Source organism: Rhineura floridana, chromosome 7 (genome assembly GCF_030035675.1).
Source record: "Rhineura floridana isolate rRhiFlo1 chromosome 7, rRhiFlo1.hap2, whole genome shotgun sequence".
In the NCBI taxonomy this organism is placed as follows: Eukaryota; Metazoa; Chordata; class Lepidosauria; order Squamata; family Rhineuridae; genus Rhineura; species Rhineura floridana.
This window is the reverse complement of record NC_084486.1, coordinates 7,003,429-7,017,459: the sequence shown is the minus strand read 5'-3', so window position 1 is coordinate 7,017,459 and position 14,031 is coordinate 7,003,429. Positions and strand designations below refer to the sequence as shown.

The window sequence follows — 14,031 nt, the reverse complement described above, 5'->3', positions numbered from 1 at the left end:
CCCATATACTGCACAAAAGCAATAACCGTTTCCTGTGGGACATCAGGCTTCCCCTTATTCCAATTACATTAAGATGAGAAGAACATTTAACTTCTAGATAACTTGGTAGGGTGACCAAGGATACATCCCTTTGTCAGTGAGAGATGAGACTTGGCATAGGAAAGAGAAGCTGAACACTTACCAAGAGCAGCCACAGCTGCCTCAAAACCTAGCTCCTCATCTCCAGGCATTTCATTATTCCAATTACGGCTTGGTGGCCTGGATCCTGTAGGAGAAACCACTGAGAAAAGGAAATATGGAAGATCAATAACCACCTCTATCACACACAAGGACTGCCTAGATTGGCAAAATTTCAGTGACCTATGAAGATGATAGTCCCAGCTTTCCTTTCCAAACAAATCTGATCTCTATCAAGTCCTGGAACTTGGGATTTTTACTCAGTTCCATCCTATAGAAGACATTTCTTAAGTTAAACCAACATAATCAAGTATTCTTAAAAGGCAACAAAAGGGTCAGACAGATATTACATTTGTAAAGTCTGATTTTTGTGAAGACTAAAAAGGAGTAAAGTGTTTCCTCTCAAGTAGAATGAATGAATTTGACAGTGCTGGTAGTATGGCACAGCTGGAAAGAGGAATGCAGTCACCACAAGGAAGTGTCTTCTGTACAGGAAATGCCACACTAAGAGCTATAGAATTTGTTCTTAGATCTGGTGGTTTACCTGGGCAGAACCTGCAGCAGAAATTCACTAGGGAGTCACTGAAACTGGCCACGTTTTGAGAATTGTGGGGTTCAGAGAAGCTACTGGCCATTGCCTATGGTGGGACAACTATGTAGTCTTCTAGTTTAACCAAGAAAAGCCCAGCTTAGGGAAGCTCTCCAGCCAACTAAAGGCTCTATTTAGATATGCTAGCTGTAAAATGTCTAGCCAATTTGACTGAAGGTTATGTTCAGTGCCTCCACAGCTCTCTCATGCCTGAAGATTTGGTCAGTACAAGAGATCCTCAACCATGCTATGCAGGATGATCTCACACACAGAAATGCTAAGAGGCTTTTATAAAGGCAAAATTGAACAAATGGACTGTTGAGTCTGCTGGCCACCCTGGAATGTTCAGTGAAAGACTGTCCTCAAGATTCAGGGGAAGGAGCAGATCATCTCCACCCCTTCCCCCAGAATTGGCATCTTTTCATTCCACTTCTGCAGATAAGTCTGCAGGGGTTTTACCTGGAGTACATAAGACATCAAATATGAAGCTGGCCAGCATAAGAGGCAAGACAGGGCGGTAATCACACAGGGTTCCTTCCCTCAGTTCTTCAGCTCTGCCCCGAATTGTGTTCATCTCATTAGAGCCAAGTGGAATTTTCTTCAACAAGGCCACAATTTCAGACTCTTGATACGCCAGCTTTACCTGTTTGATACACAAGAGCAAGGAACAAAACAAATCCACAGTGCACCATACAAATCCACAGAGCCTCTCTACAGAGACATTGGATAACGGAAGTAATGCAAAAGTGCTGTCAACAATGCACAAGAATCAACTCTGAGCTCCCATTTTCTCAGATAAAGTGAAGATGGCAAGCAGCTAAAGGCTGCCTCTTAGATTCCCAAAGGCAACTAGGAAAAACCCCAACCAGAAAACCCACTAATTATGGTTCTCTGCAATGTCACATCAAACCTATTTAGGAAGATGTATTCTGAATAAAAGCATGTTAGGAGAATGGATCAACTTAACTAATTAACAGATTCTTGGCACAGTGATTCTTTCTTTACCTCCCTGTAGTTGAGTACAAACTTTATGCCAAGTAGTCTAGGGGGAAAAACCACCCAGAGAGGATATTTGTGTACAACAGCACTAGAATTGTGAGTCTCTCCAAATTTTGACTTATTTATTCTCTCTTATATCCAATTAGATCAGGGGTAGGGAAGCTCAGGCCTAAGGGCCAAATGCAACCCTCCAGACCTCTCTACCTGGCCCTTGGGATGCACCCTCTCCAGTCCTGTTCTGTGACCTTCTCAAGTGTTTTTGCCTGCCTGCAATGTGTCCTTTAACTTTAATAATGTCTCTTACTGGACTGGATGGAGGTGTCTGTGTATGTGTGCACATGTAATCTACTGTGCAATGCAAGAATTACCTCTGCTGCTCAGCCAACTTTTACCTCTGACCCTGCCCACCACTGCCATGTGGCCCCCAGAAGATTGCCCATGAGGGAATGTGGCCCTTGGCTTGAAAAAAGTTATTCACTCTTGAATGATACGCAACCTCCGCCCATGTTCACATTCTTTGCTTAGGATCTGTCAAAGATGAACCTTTGAGAATGGCCTTAGAGCAAAATCAACTAGAGTGCAGCTGTATGGCTAGGTTGGATTCACATATTAGGCAAGATAATGCTTTCACCCAAATATTTTCACCTACACCAACTGCTGCAACATCAAAACTTTAGTTAGGTCCACTAACGATATCAACTCATTCTCTCTTGGTGCAGGCAGTTAGCTCTTAAGGAACTTTTATGTACAGCTGTGCACACACACATCCAACCACCCTGTGGCTCCAATTCGGGGGGGGGGGACACACACACACATAATGCTGACCTGCTCTGGGTCAACCAGGGGATCACCCACCCCAGCTTGGAACCATTCACAAATACATTCTAGGGAGGGGCTCACGTTTAATTATGGTAAAAAACCCAATTAAATGTATGCTGGGGAGGGGGAGAAGGAGATGTTGTGTCTCCTCCTCCACCTCCGATTGACCAATTTATCCTTTGTGAAGCTGTTTGCAAAGCTTTGCAAGACAGCACTGCGGAGGATGGAGCAATCCTTGAGCAGAAGGAACAATCCTTCATGATACTGTTTTGCAAAGGATTTTCCTGCAGGAAAGCACTTTGCAAAACAGCATCACACAGGAGGCAGCAAGCCTTGTGCAGAAGGAACAATCCTTTGTGGTGCTGTCATGCAAAGGGTTTTTCTGCAGAACAGCCCCTTACAAAACCGCACCCACACCCCCAGAGGATTTCTGTCTCTGCTCATCAGGCAGGAGGGAGAGCTATGGCTGCCTTCTCTTCCTGCCTGATGCCTCACCTCCTGACAGCCCTGGGTCACTCTGAGTCATGCAATCTGACTTGTAGTGTTCCATGGCTATCAGCACCCAACTCAGCCAAGGTCCAGAAACATCCGAATGGGCTTGATCTGGTAGGACCTCGGCCAAATCCAGTGCACAGCCCTACTCTTAAGGGTATCATTAAGCTCACTGATAAAACTAAGTGTTCACCCAAAGCTATCCTAAACCCACACATACCTCCAAAGCCTTTGTAGAGGCTGGTGGCCTCTGCAGCTCCAGAGCAAACATGCCAATCTGGAAAGCTAGGTTGTGGTATTCTTGCCGCTCACTCAGCACAGTCAGTAAGAAAGCAGCTTTGGATAAGGTGTTTGTTGCCATCCATGTCTGCTTGCTGGTGGATACCTTGTTCTTCTTTCCCTGTATGATGAACCGTTTAAACACAGATCAATGTGAAAAGTTAGTCATGACTTAATTTAGGTCCCACTGAAATTAATGGAACCCAAGTGTGACAGTCTGGCTCTAATCCAGAAGCATCATGAAACACATACACACACAAATCTAATGATACGGCCCAAGACAAGCTCTGCATTCCAATGCAGTGAAGAGTTACATTTTCTAGTATCACCATTTTAATTGTTGGTGCTGCTGCTTGAATTATATGGCATGAATTGGAATAACAAGAAACTCCAGACACCACTGACTATGAAGCCACATTGATGACCTGATTGAGAATGGAGTATAAATTTGAAATATAGAAAATGGACACTTTCCACAACCACTGTAATAGTCTGTCTCTAGCAATATACTGCAAACTTACTTGATTTATTTCTCCCCATGTCTGACACCTCTACCTTCTCCTCATTTTAGCATATAGACATGTTGCAAGGATAAAATGGGAATGAGGAACTATGTACATTAAAGTAAGCACTTCAAGTGCAAGCACATAGTTAAGCTCTGGAGACAGTGATGGCCACCAACTCAAACAACTTTACAAGAGGATTACACATTTTCATGGAGGATAAGGCTGTCAATGGCTGCTATCCCTGATGGCCACGTTCTGCCTCTACAGTTGGTACTCAGAAGCATACTGCCTCCAAGTGCTGGAAACTGGAGGAGGGGAGAGTGCTGTTGTGCTCAGGACCTGCTTGCCAGCTTCCCATAGACATCTGGCTGGCCACTGTGAAAACAGGATGCTGGACTAGATGGGCCACTGGCCTGATCCAGTAGGCTGCTCTTATGTTCTTATCACCCTAAGCTTCTTGGAGGAAGGGCAGAACAAGTGTGACCAATAAATAAAATAATAAATTGCACTACTATGCTAGACTGACAAGGTTTAGCTCCTCTTTCCCCCGTCCCACCAATGGTTCCTTGCCAGTCCCCAACTTGTAGATTTATATAAAAGGCAGTACTGGTCATGTCATTTTCACTACAATACTGGGCATCTCATTTTCAATTTTTTCTGATCTAGCCACTGAAGCCCCAAGTTCTCTGTTAATCACAGCCAGTTCAGCCTCCATCAATGTATATGTAAGGTAAGGATTTTTTTAGTCCTTACACGTACACTGAATGAACTTAAATCACTCAATTTGGAAACATTTTGGCACTTTTCAGAATCTGCTTGGGTTTTTACCATCCTAAATAATGTGGCATTATCTGCAAACATGGCCAGCTTACCACTCACCCCTAACTCCAGACTGTTGCCAAGTAGTCCTAAAATCCTGCTGTTACTGAAGGAATGGTAGCCTACATCAGAAAAGGCAGCCTTGTCCCAGCCTAGAGAGACAATAAGATACCTCCACTATGGAATTCAGGTAGAGACTGTTCCAAGCAAATAGTATGAATTATAGCGAACTAAGTCATGCTCAAAACCACTGAAACCAATGGACGTGACTAATTTAAGTCCATTTATTTCAATGGGCCTACTCTGACTTAAACTGGATACAACACAGAGTAAATGCCACGGTTGTAACATCCTCTTGAACCTTTCATAGCCAAACTTAATCTTCGATCTTCCTGCATCCCTCTCTGGCCATCACTTGCCAGATAGTAAGACAGGATGTCAGTCCACCCCCATTTTCAACCCAAGATAGGAAAGATAACCAGTCAGTCAGTTTGCCTTTAGACTGATAATTTTAGAAATCTTAATATCCCAATCATCCCAGGGTTGGATGAGCCATCAGGAAACAGGAATCAAATCTTTGTTTTTATTTTTTATTTATTTTATTTATTATTTGATTTATATCCCACCCTTCCTCCCAGCAGCCCTTCCTCATTATTTGAATGATTAAACTCAAGATTTGAGCATAAAAGTTGCCACTAATCAGCTCAGAAGATAAGGTTGGCTGTAGAAACCCTGTCCAAGTTTCTGGAGTCGGTGAGTGGCTGGATGGGAAGGAATAAGCTGAAACTGAACCCTGACAAAACCGAGGTACTGTTCGTGGGAGACAAGGGAAGGTATGAGGATTTGGACCTGGTGCTCAACGGGGTATGAATGAATGAATGAATGTTTATTTCGGTCCATGACCAGCAAGCAAAATAAATACATACAAAAAACATAAAACACACGTTTCCAAATCCATAAAATACATCTTAAAATGGTAAGAACAGGGATTAAAATGATTAGACCAAGCTCTTTCTGCGGGCCATGGCCGCAACACAGAATCTAGATACCATATCAGTAATGAATGGGTCACGATCCTCAAGTAGAGCGTGGAAGGAATTTTCTTCTAATATTCTAGCTCTTTTAAGAAGACACGGGGCAATGAACAAAGTACGTAAATCAGAGTAAAGGGCACAGTGCAATAATACATGTTCAACGGTTTCCACCGCACCAGAGTTACAAATACAAAATCGTTCTGAATAAGGCACTCTCTTGTACTGCCCTTCCAATAAGGCTGAGAGGAGTACATTATATCTTGCTAGAGTAAATGCCTTTCTATACTTAGGGATACACAGATTAGATAAATAGCCCGCCGAAGTAGGTACATTTACACTGACCGAAGTATTAGGGAAAGCTGCCAAATGAGCCAGATTATTTTGAAGTTCAATATCCCTAATACATTGTGAAATAAGGTCTTTAGCCTTGAAGTACCCAAGATGTAATACTGCTGCCTGAGAAAAACCAAGTGACTGGAGTTTGGAGATCACCGCAAGTTTCCATCTAGATTGGTAAGTATCAATGAGAGTTAGCGGAGCAAGTCCCACAGGAGAAAAAGTTAATTTTTGCCACAAATTCAACCTCTGGACCCAAGCCCTAGACTCAATCAGCAGGGTGTCTACTTCCCGGCGGAGAGCAACGTTTGGAACACAGCTTGGAAGACCTAAAATGGTCCTGATAAATTTAGATTGGACACATTCCAGAGGGGCATAATTACCCTGGGTACATAGCTGGGTGCCATAAAGAAGTTGGGACACCACTCTAGCGTTGAACACCATCATAGCTGAGAGAATATGTTGGCCCCCATTAGAAAAGAAGAATGCCAATAGCGCCCTAATACTTCTCTGAGCAGTTTCGACAACATTGCTCAAGTGGGGTTTCCAAGAGCCCGAGGAGTGGAAAATAATTCCCAAGTATCTAAACAGGGAAACTTGTTCAATAGGGTGATCATTTAATAGCCAGCAATGTTTGAGCCTTTTGCGTGTAAATACTAAGATCTTAGACTTATCATAATTGAGTATTAGCTTTTCTGTCTTACAAAAAGAGGTAAGCGCTCTCAGAAGGCGTCGCAAGCCCACGCATGTTAAAGACAGGAGGGCAGCGTCGTCCGCATACAGTAGAGTCGATAAAGGTCTACCTGCCAAGATGGGTGGGTGGGCATTTTCCTCTGTGAGATGTTTGATTAAGGGGTTAATATAACAATTGAACAGCGAGGGAGCAAGTACACAGCCCTGCTTAACACCTTGATGAGTTGGAATAGGAGCGGTTAACTGTCCTGCGCGGTTGCACCCAACTTTCAAATAGGTGTTCTCGTATAGGCTCTTAATCAGAGACAAAAGTCGTCTGTCAATGTTACGCTCCATCAATTTATTCCAGAGTCTTTCCCTAGGAGTCAGGTCAAATGCTGATTTATAATCTATAAACGCCGCATACAGGGTTCCCGCAGAGGGGGACATATCAGCCCCTGGTCAAGGGTAGAGCGTCCCGCCCTGAAGCTGGCTTGTTCATCATCAAGGATCTTATGGATCTCAAGCCAGTCATAAAATGTCTCTAGCAAATGGCTGGCATACAGCTTGCTGATCACACTTAGCAAGCTAATTGGGCGATAGATGGCAGGGTCCGAGCGTTTCCCTTTTTTGAAAACAGGAATTATAATGGCCAGTCTCCAGTCATCAGGTAGGCGGGCAGATCGATCAATGTGCGTGAAGAGAGCAGCCAAAAGTGGAGCCCACCAGTCCACATTGTCTTTGAGAAGGTCCGGGGGGAGATTCTCACTACCTGGGGCCTTTCCTGGTTTAAGTTTGTTTATAAGCGAGACAATTTCTGATATTGAGACTGGGGGCCATTCAGGGAGCGTTTCCAGGTGGCTAAACAATTCACGAGTGGAATCTTTATTTTGGGATTTAGCAAAAATCGCTTTAAAATGGGATTCCCAAACTGTGGGTGGAATATGAAAGTCCATAGCCGGAACGGAAGACTGACCGCCCCAAGAGACCAGTTTCCAAAAGGTAGATGAATCCCTCACTCTGACAGCATTTATCAGGTTCTCCCAGACCTCTCTCCTAGCGAGCTGTTTTTTGGATCTAATTAATGCTTTGTAGCACTTCTTAAGCCCAAAATATTCATCAGGTAAAAATGGTAAGTCTAAGGATCTATAAAATTTATATTTACTCAAAAGTAAGTTCTTTAAAGTAACACACTCGTGGTCAAACCATGGTTTAGAATTATGCTGTAGGGTTTCAAGCCTTCCAACGATTTTAGGAATCAATGGATCGCGAATAGAGGTAACAAATTTCTGGGAATTCTCTACCGCTACTTTCGGCGTCTGTGCTGTAATCATAGTTTCACACAAGGAAGAAATTTCCTCTGAATGGAGGAGTTTTAACATAACAGCTTTTAATTTCGGGGACCATTTTATGTGTGCATGTCTATGCTTGGCCAACAAATTCAACATTGGATCACACTCCATACGAATTGCATGATCCCCAGGATTGAGAATCAGATGCAAAAGTAAGCGGTCACTGTTACCTCTTACACCCACCCCACAGTAAGAAACCCTATGGACTAGCTTATAGGATACCATAAAGTAATCTATGGTAGAGGCCCCCAAACTGGATATAAATGTAAATTTGCCCTGAGTGTCCCCCATTATACTCCCATTGAGTATCACAAAGTCAAGGGAGTTAATCAGTTGTAAAAGACATAATCCAGCAAAGTTACACTTCTGATCTTTAGATTGTCTCTGCGGAAGGGGGTGCTCCCACTCAGGATTTGAAGGTAAAAGTTGGAAATGCGAGTACAGGGCTTCATCATTGGGGCCAATTCTGGCGTTGAAGTCTCCAGCCACCATTGCAGAGGCTTCAGGGTGATCAGACAAAAGTTTGCTGATATATCCCTCCATCTTTTCCCAATTATCTCTGATCATATTTTTTTGGTGTAAAGGTGGAATATACACATTGATTAACAAAAAGGTAAAAAGGGAGAGTTTGAGCAGTAGGGCCATCGCTATATTATCCAGATTTTCAGGCCGTGTAATAGTAATGCCAAGTTTGGTCGAGACTAAAATAGATAGCCCCCCCTTTGGACGGCCACCCATTCTGCTGGAGGTTGCCACAAGTGAGTATGCAGAGAAGTCATTCAGAAGCAGGTCTTCTTTGAGCCAAGTCTCCTGGAGAAATATAATGTCTTGGGAGTTGATAAAGGCAAAAAAGTCTGGGTCACAGATCTTATTCGCCCAACCAGACACATTCCAAGACAACACCCTTATTTGATCAGACTTCCTGAAAGAGTTCGGTCAGGTAGAGTGGGGAGATGGATTTGGTGGCCGAGTGTTCAACAGACTTACTCTCTCATTAAAGAAAGGAGTTGAATCACATGGTTTTCCTACAGGGTATTTATAGGAGCCCATGCTATGGGGGGCAAGGTGGTCAATAGATGTCTCTAATAGCTCAATCTCTTCCAAGCTTGGGCTCCATCTACTCACATTGGAAGAGATCCATCCTAAAGCTTTATTTGGGGACTCCTTTGCAGTAGGGCAGGAGTCATATGAGCAGAGTTCTTCTACCTCTAATTTTCTCATCTCTGTCCATGTCAATGAGGGTTTTCTTGGTGTGGGGTTATTACCTTCAGGTCGAAAAGTCCGAAGGTTCAAAGAGTGAGCAGACAATCCGAGATTTACAGCAAGATTAGTAGCTGTCAAGAGTCGCAGGTGGCTGAATCTCAGATTCTCTTTCCTGAGATGAGATCAAAATCTTCGGAGCAGGGGCCTCATGATGTAAAAGGGGATTTTCCAGGGAAGAGCTTTGCATTTCCTCCTGGTAGCTGCCACTTTTCAGATGCAAGGTTGTTAAATGGTCTTTCAAAGTGTCCAATTTAATTAGTATTTCCACCTGAGCCTCAGGAGGGAGCTCTCCAAATGACTGTATCAGCCAACATTCTTCCTTCTCAAAAATGTTAGTATCATTCGTAAAAGGGTGAATGTCAGATACAATTTCTTTGTCGATTGGCTTCAAGTATGATAGGGCATCATAGGGCTTATGAGGTCGAATCAGCTCCTGAGCACCAATACAAGTTGGGGAGATCGTGTATTTACAGCCCCCATTCTTCATACTACTTCCCATGTAATTTCGCAGCGTATAAGTCAGAGATAGCGGAGGTGCAGCATTTTTGAAAACTCTTTGGAGATAGAGATCGTGTCTACTTAATTCCTTTCTGAGAGCATAAAGAATGGATGCACGGCTCGGGTCATTAAAAGTAATCAAAGCGTGTGTCTTATATGGAGGGGAAGGTAATCCACTCGGGCTATATCTAGATGGAGAGAATGGTCCGGGAGTGTTTCCTTGAGGACGTTCAAAAGATGAGTTTTTCTTAGCATCTGCGGGAGGAAACCTCTAGGTCTCTGGAAGTTAGCTAACATCAATTTCTTCCTATCCAAAATTAGATTCCAATTTTTATCTAAGTTGCCCTTTAACACAGGAGTCATGGTCTCAGGAGGTACGTTTGCAGAAGGTCACTGTAAGAATGCTTCTTGAGCATGGAGCTCCTCAACAGAAGCAACAAGATGGTGATCGACCATCTCAGATAAAGGATGGAGGCTGGACTTATCCTTAGACTTTCTCTTACTACCAGAGACTGTAGTATCCCGTGGGGTAGCTCTGGATTCGGAGTCAGTTTCAAGGTGTCGAAAAAGTTTCCCAAATTGCATTTTTTTATAGGTTGGGAACTTAGGGTTCTTGATATTTTTTGCCTTCTTTTGAGGGTTCAGCCTCTTTTTTCTAGTAACTTTAGGTAAGTCCTTAGAGCACTCTGCTTTCTGCTTACTTTTGGGAGGTTGGCAAGCACTCAATTGTTTGTTCGGCTCCTTAGTTAGCTGGTTCCAGTTCCCAGCCATTATTTTCAGTAAGAGTGATTAGAAGACAATTAGTTTGGTTCAGGAAAGATTTAATACAGTTTATATCTTGTGAAATTGGAAGAAGCCATCCTTCTACGGGGAGCCTTTCTGACTGTAAAGGCTCTATCAGCTCCAAAGAGCTCTGGAGGTTTACATTGTTATTTTGTGCTGGTAACGCTTGATTTGGCAATGAATCATCATCTGGTATTATGAAGGAGTTCAGAGTCAAGGGAAGGGAGGGTGTGGGGTGCATTGAGTCCTCTACCAAAGCAAGCTCTGTTGCAAGGTTGTTGGTATTCTCCACACTGATATTATCAACAAGCAGGTATCCCTTGGTGTCCAGTGACTAATCATGCCTTGCATTATCCTCACTCCCACGCTCGGGTTCCTGTGTTTTCTGCACTTTCTGCCCCCTCTCAAGGAAATGAGTGATTTTCATTTGTTTCCCTTTCCCTTTAAGAGACTCATCCCGAGTCGGAGAAATTCGCAGTGATCTATAACCAGCTCTGGTTAGCACCATCCTTGGTCATTAATAGTGTAATCAATCTTAAGAAAGCTACAAAATGTAGAATTATAAGGCTTATGGCCGACCTCCTGGTAAATCACTAAGGACTGTGGCACAAATCTACTGTTCATCTACTGTTCATAAATCAAGTCTGTGGTTAAGTGGAAAGAGGGAAGCTTTATCTTTACAGGCAGTTAGGGAGTTAAGTTCTTAAAGAAAAGCAATCACCATCAACGGAGGTTCTTTCATTGTAAACAGGTAAATGCTTTTATTCTTTTGTTCTTTGTTCTAAGCTTGGTAGCTCTCTAGCTCATCTTCTCAGCTCTCAATCCTTTCAGCTTAAATTCTTGGTTTCTTTTAGAGGGCATTAGCAGCTCAGAGATAAGAGCCCTCGTCAAAATAAATCAGTTTAGTTCTTCTTAAACAGTAGAGTATCTTCACAGTATGTTCTAGCAAACATGAAGTAGTCCAAGGTTATCCAAACAAGTTAATAAAAGATTTAAAGACTTAGAAAGCAGAACGAGGGAGCTCACCACTTGTTGTGCTTAGTCAGTGCTGGCCGGCCATGTTCATCCGTAATGATACTTGCTTTCCAATCGTCAACGGGGTACAATTGCCCCTGAAAGACCAGGTCCGCAGCTTCGGGATCATTCTTGACTCCCAACTGTCCATGGAAGCTCAGGTCTCGGCTGTGAGCCAGGCAGCACTGTATCAACTCCATCTGATACGGAGGCTGCGCCCCTACCTTCCCAATCATCTGCTCCCATCGGTGGTACATGCCCTGGTCTCCTCTTGCCTAGACTACTGTAATGCGCTCTACATGAGGCTACCCTTGAAAACGGTCCAGAATCTGCAACTGGTACAGAACGCGGCGGCATGCCTGATTAAAGGCAGCCGCCGGAGGGATCACATCACTCCAGTGCTAAAAGAGTTGCACTGGTTACCAGTTGCTTGCCGGGCCCAATTCAAGGTGTTGGTTTTAACCTTTAAATCCCTATACGGTTTCGGCCCAGTCTATCTGAAGGAGCGCCTCCAGCATCATCAGCTATGCCACCCAACAAGATCAGCCTCAAAAGACCTTCTCTCTATCCCATCAGTCAAAACTGCCAGATTGGTGAGGACTAGAGAGAGGGCTTTTTCAACTGTGGCCCCCACCCCTGTGGAACGCCCTCCCAAATTATCTCTGCCATGCCCCCTCTATAATGAGTTTGACTCTTCAGGCAGGCTTTTGGGGTGGGCTAGATTTTATCATTGTTTTCAGATTTTTAATGTCTATTATATTTGTATGCCTATTTTGTACGTCACCCAGAGTGGCTGGATAGCCAGCCAGATGGGCGACTAAGAGATTCAATAAATAATAATAATAATAATAATAATAATAATAATAATAATAATAATAATAATAATAATAATAATAATAATAAAAAATAAGATATCTCTCCCAGAAAAAGACCTTATTCTCCCAACTTCCCTTTTGCTCCAGAGGAGACCCAATTACCCTCATCACATCACCAGCTAGCTTCACAAAGGACAGGCAAATCTTTCCCACTAACTCTTATCTTTTTCCTTTAGTTTGTCCATAAAGCCAACTAAAAGAAGGGAAGATTAGTTCTCGTCTGAAGGTATCTTCTCGATGACAATGACCCTTCACATGGGTTGTGGCTGCCTCCTGGTGGCCACAGGCAGGAATAGCAAGAGCTTTGGAGGAAGGAGCCAACTCTTGCGTGAGTTCATGAGACTCCAGTCCAATACCGCCTGGAGCACAGGAACCAGAGCTGGAACACACTCAAATCAACAAATGTAACATGAGGAGAAAAAACACAACAGAGCAAATATAAAGACTACTTCCTCCACAAAGGAATCTTCCCAACAATCCAGCCAGTGAACAACCTCTTCCAAATGTCAAAAGGGTGGGTCATGAAAGCTCGTTATTTCAGGTAAGAACCAAATCTTCCCTTCTACAAAGACGATGACCCTTCATATGGGATGTACCTCAGCAGAGCCCAAAAGAGGGGAGACTAAAATGCTGTTTAGAGGGGCATGTTAACATGCTGGAGTACTCTTCGACCAAAAGCCACATCCGAAGAAGCACTGGAATCAATATTATGAGAGGTAAATGTATTGGGAGATGATTAAACACCTAAGGAAGTATGCATGGAAAAGGCTGCATTTGCAGCCACAGACCTGGTGAAATCAGCATTCGGGGTGCTGGGAGTCCCCAGGACTTGTAGGCAAGTGCAATAAAATTCTGTACCCAAAGGGACAAGGCGGCACTGGAGATCTTCCTACCCATGAAACCAGGATGGAATGAAGCAAAAAGAGTCTGACTAAAGGACTTAGTCTTCATAAAATAGACTTTAAGGCTCTGCAGACATCCAGGGAATGTTACCTTCATTCTCAAGGATGCACTGGATGAGGACAAAGGTAAAACAAGCTCCTGGTGGTGAGGAAAAGCAGTGTCTACCTTTGGGACGAAGGTAGGATCCATACCCAGTACAACCCTGTCAGGATGGAAAACACACAGGTATTTGATGACTGAAAAGAGCCCCCAACTTGGAAACATGCCAATTTGAAGTGATGGCAACAAGAAACATGACCTTCAGGGAGATATGGAGATAAACCACACTCAAGGGCTCAAACGGTGGTTGCTGCAGAGCTGACAATGCCTTGTGAAAATCCCAGGAAGGAAAGCGATATACAACCAGAGGGCAGATTGCCACAGTTCCACAATGGAAATGATGGACTAGAGGGTGAGATCCTAGACTTTTGGTGGTATGAATGCAGAGCGCTAAAGAAATGGTAGACGTGTGCCACCATAAGGTGTCTGACTTGAGGCCCAGGCAAAGACCATTTTGTAGAAAACCAAAGACAAGTGCTTGGTAGGCCATACCGTCTGGCATGCACACTATTCAGCAAAATG

At 43.5% G+C, this 14,031-nt stretch overlaps 1 protein-coding gene across 5 annotated transcripts in view; it reads right to left on the bottom strand.

The window, feature by feature from the left end:
- Positions 1-14,031, bottom strand: part of ZSWIM8 (zinc finger SWIM-type containing 8) — a 111,266-nt gene that overhangs the window by 29,413 nt on the left and 67,822 nt on the right. For all 5 annotated transcript variants that reach the window (XM_061634794.1, XM_061634795.1, XM_061634796.1 and 2 more), the window contains 3 exons: positions 3,297-3,476; positions 1,226-1,409; positions 182-280 (listed from right to left, as the gene is read on the bottom strand). In XM_061634794.1, the coding sequence (XP_061490778.1) occupies positions 182-280; positions 1,226-1,409; positions 3,297-3,476 (463 nt within the window). The remainder of the gene's footprint in view (positions 1-181; positions 281-1,225; positions 1,410-3,296; positions 3,477-14,031) is intronic.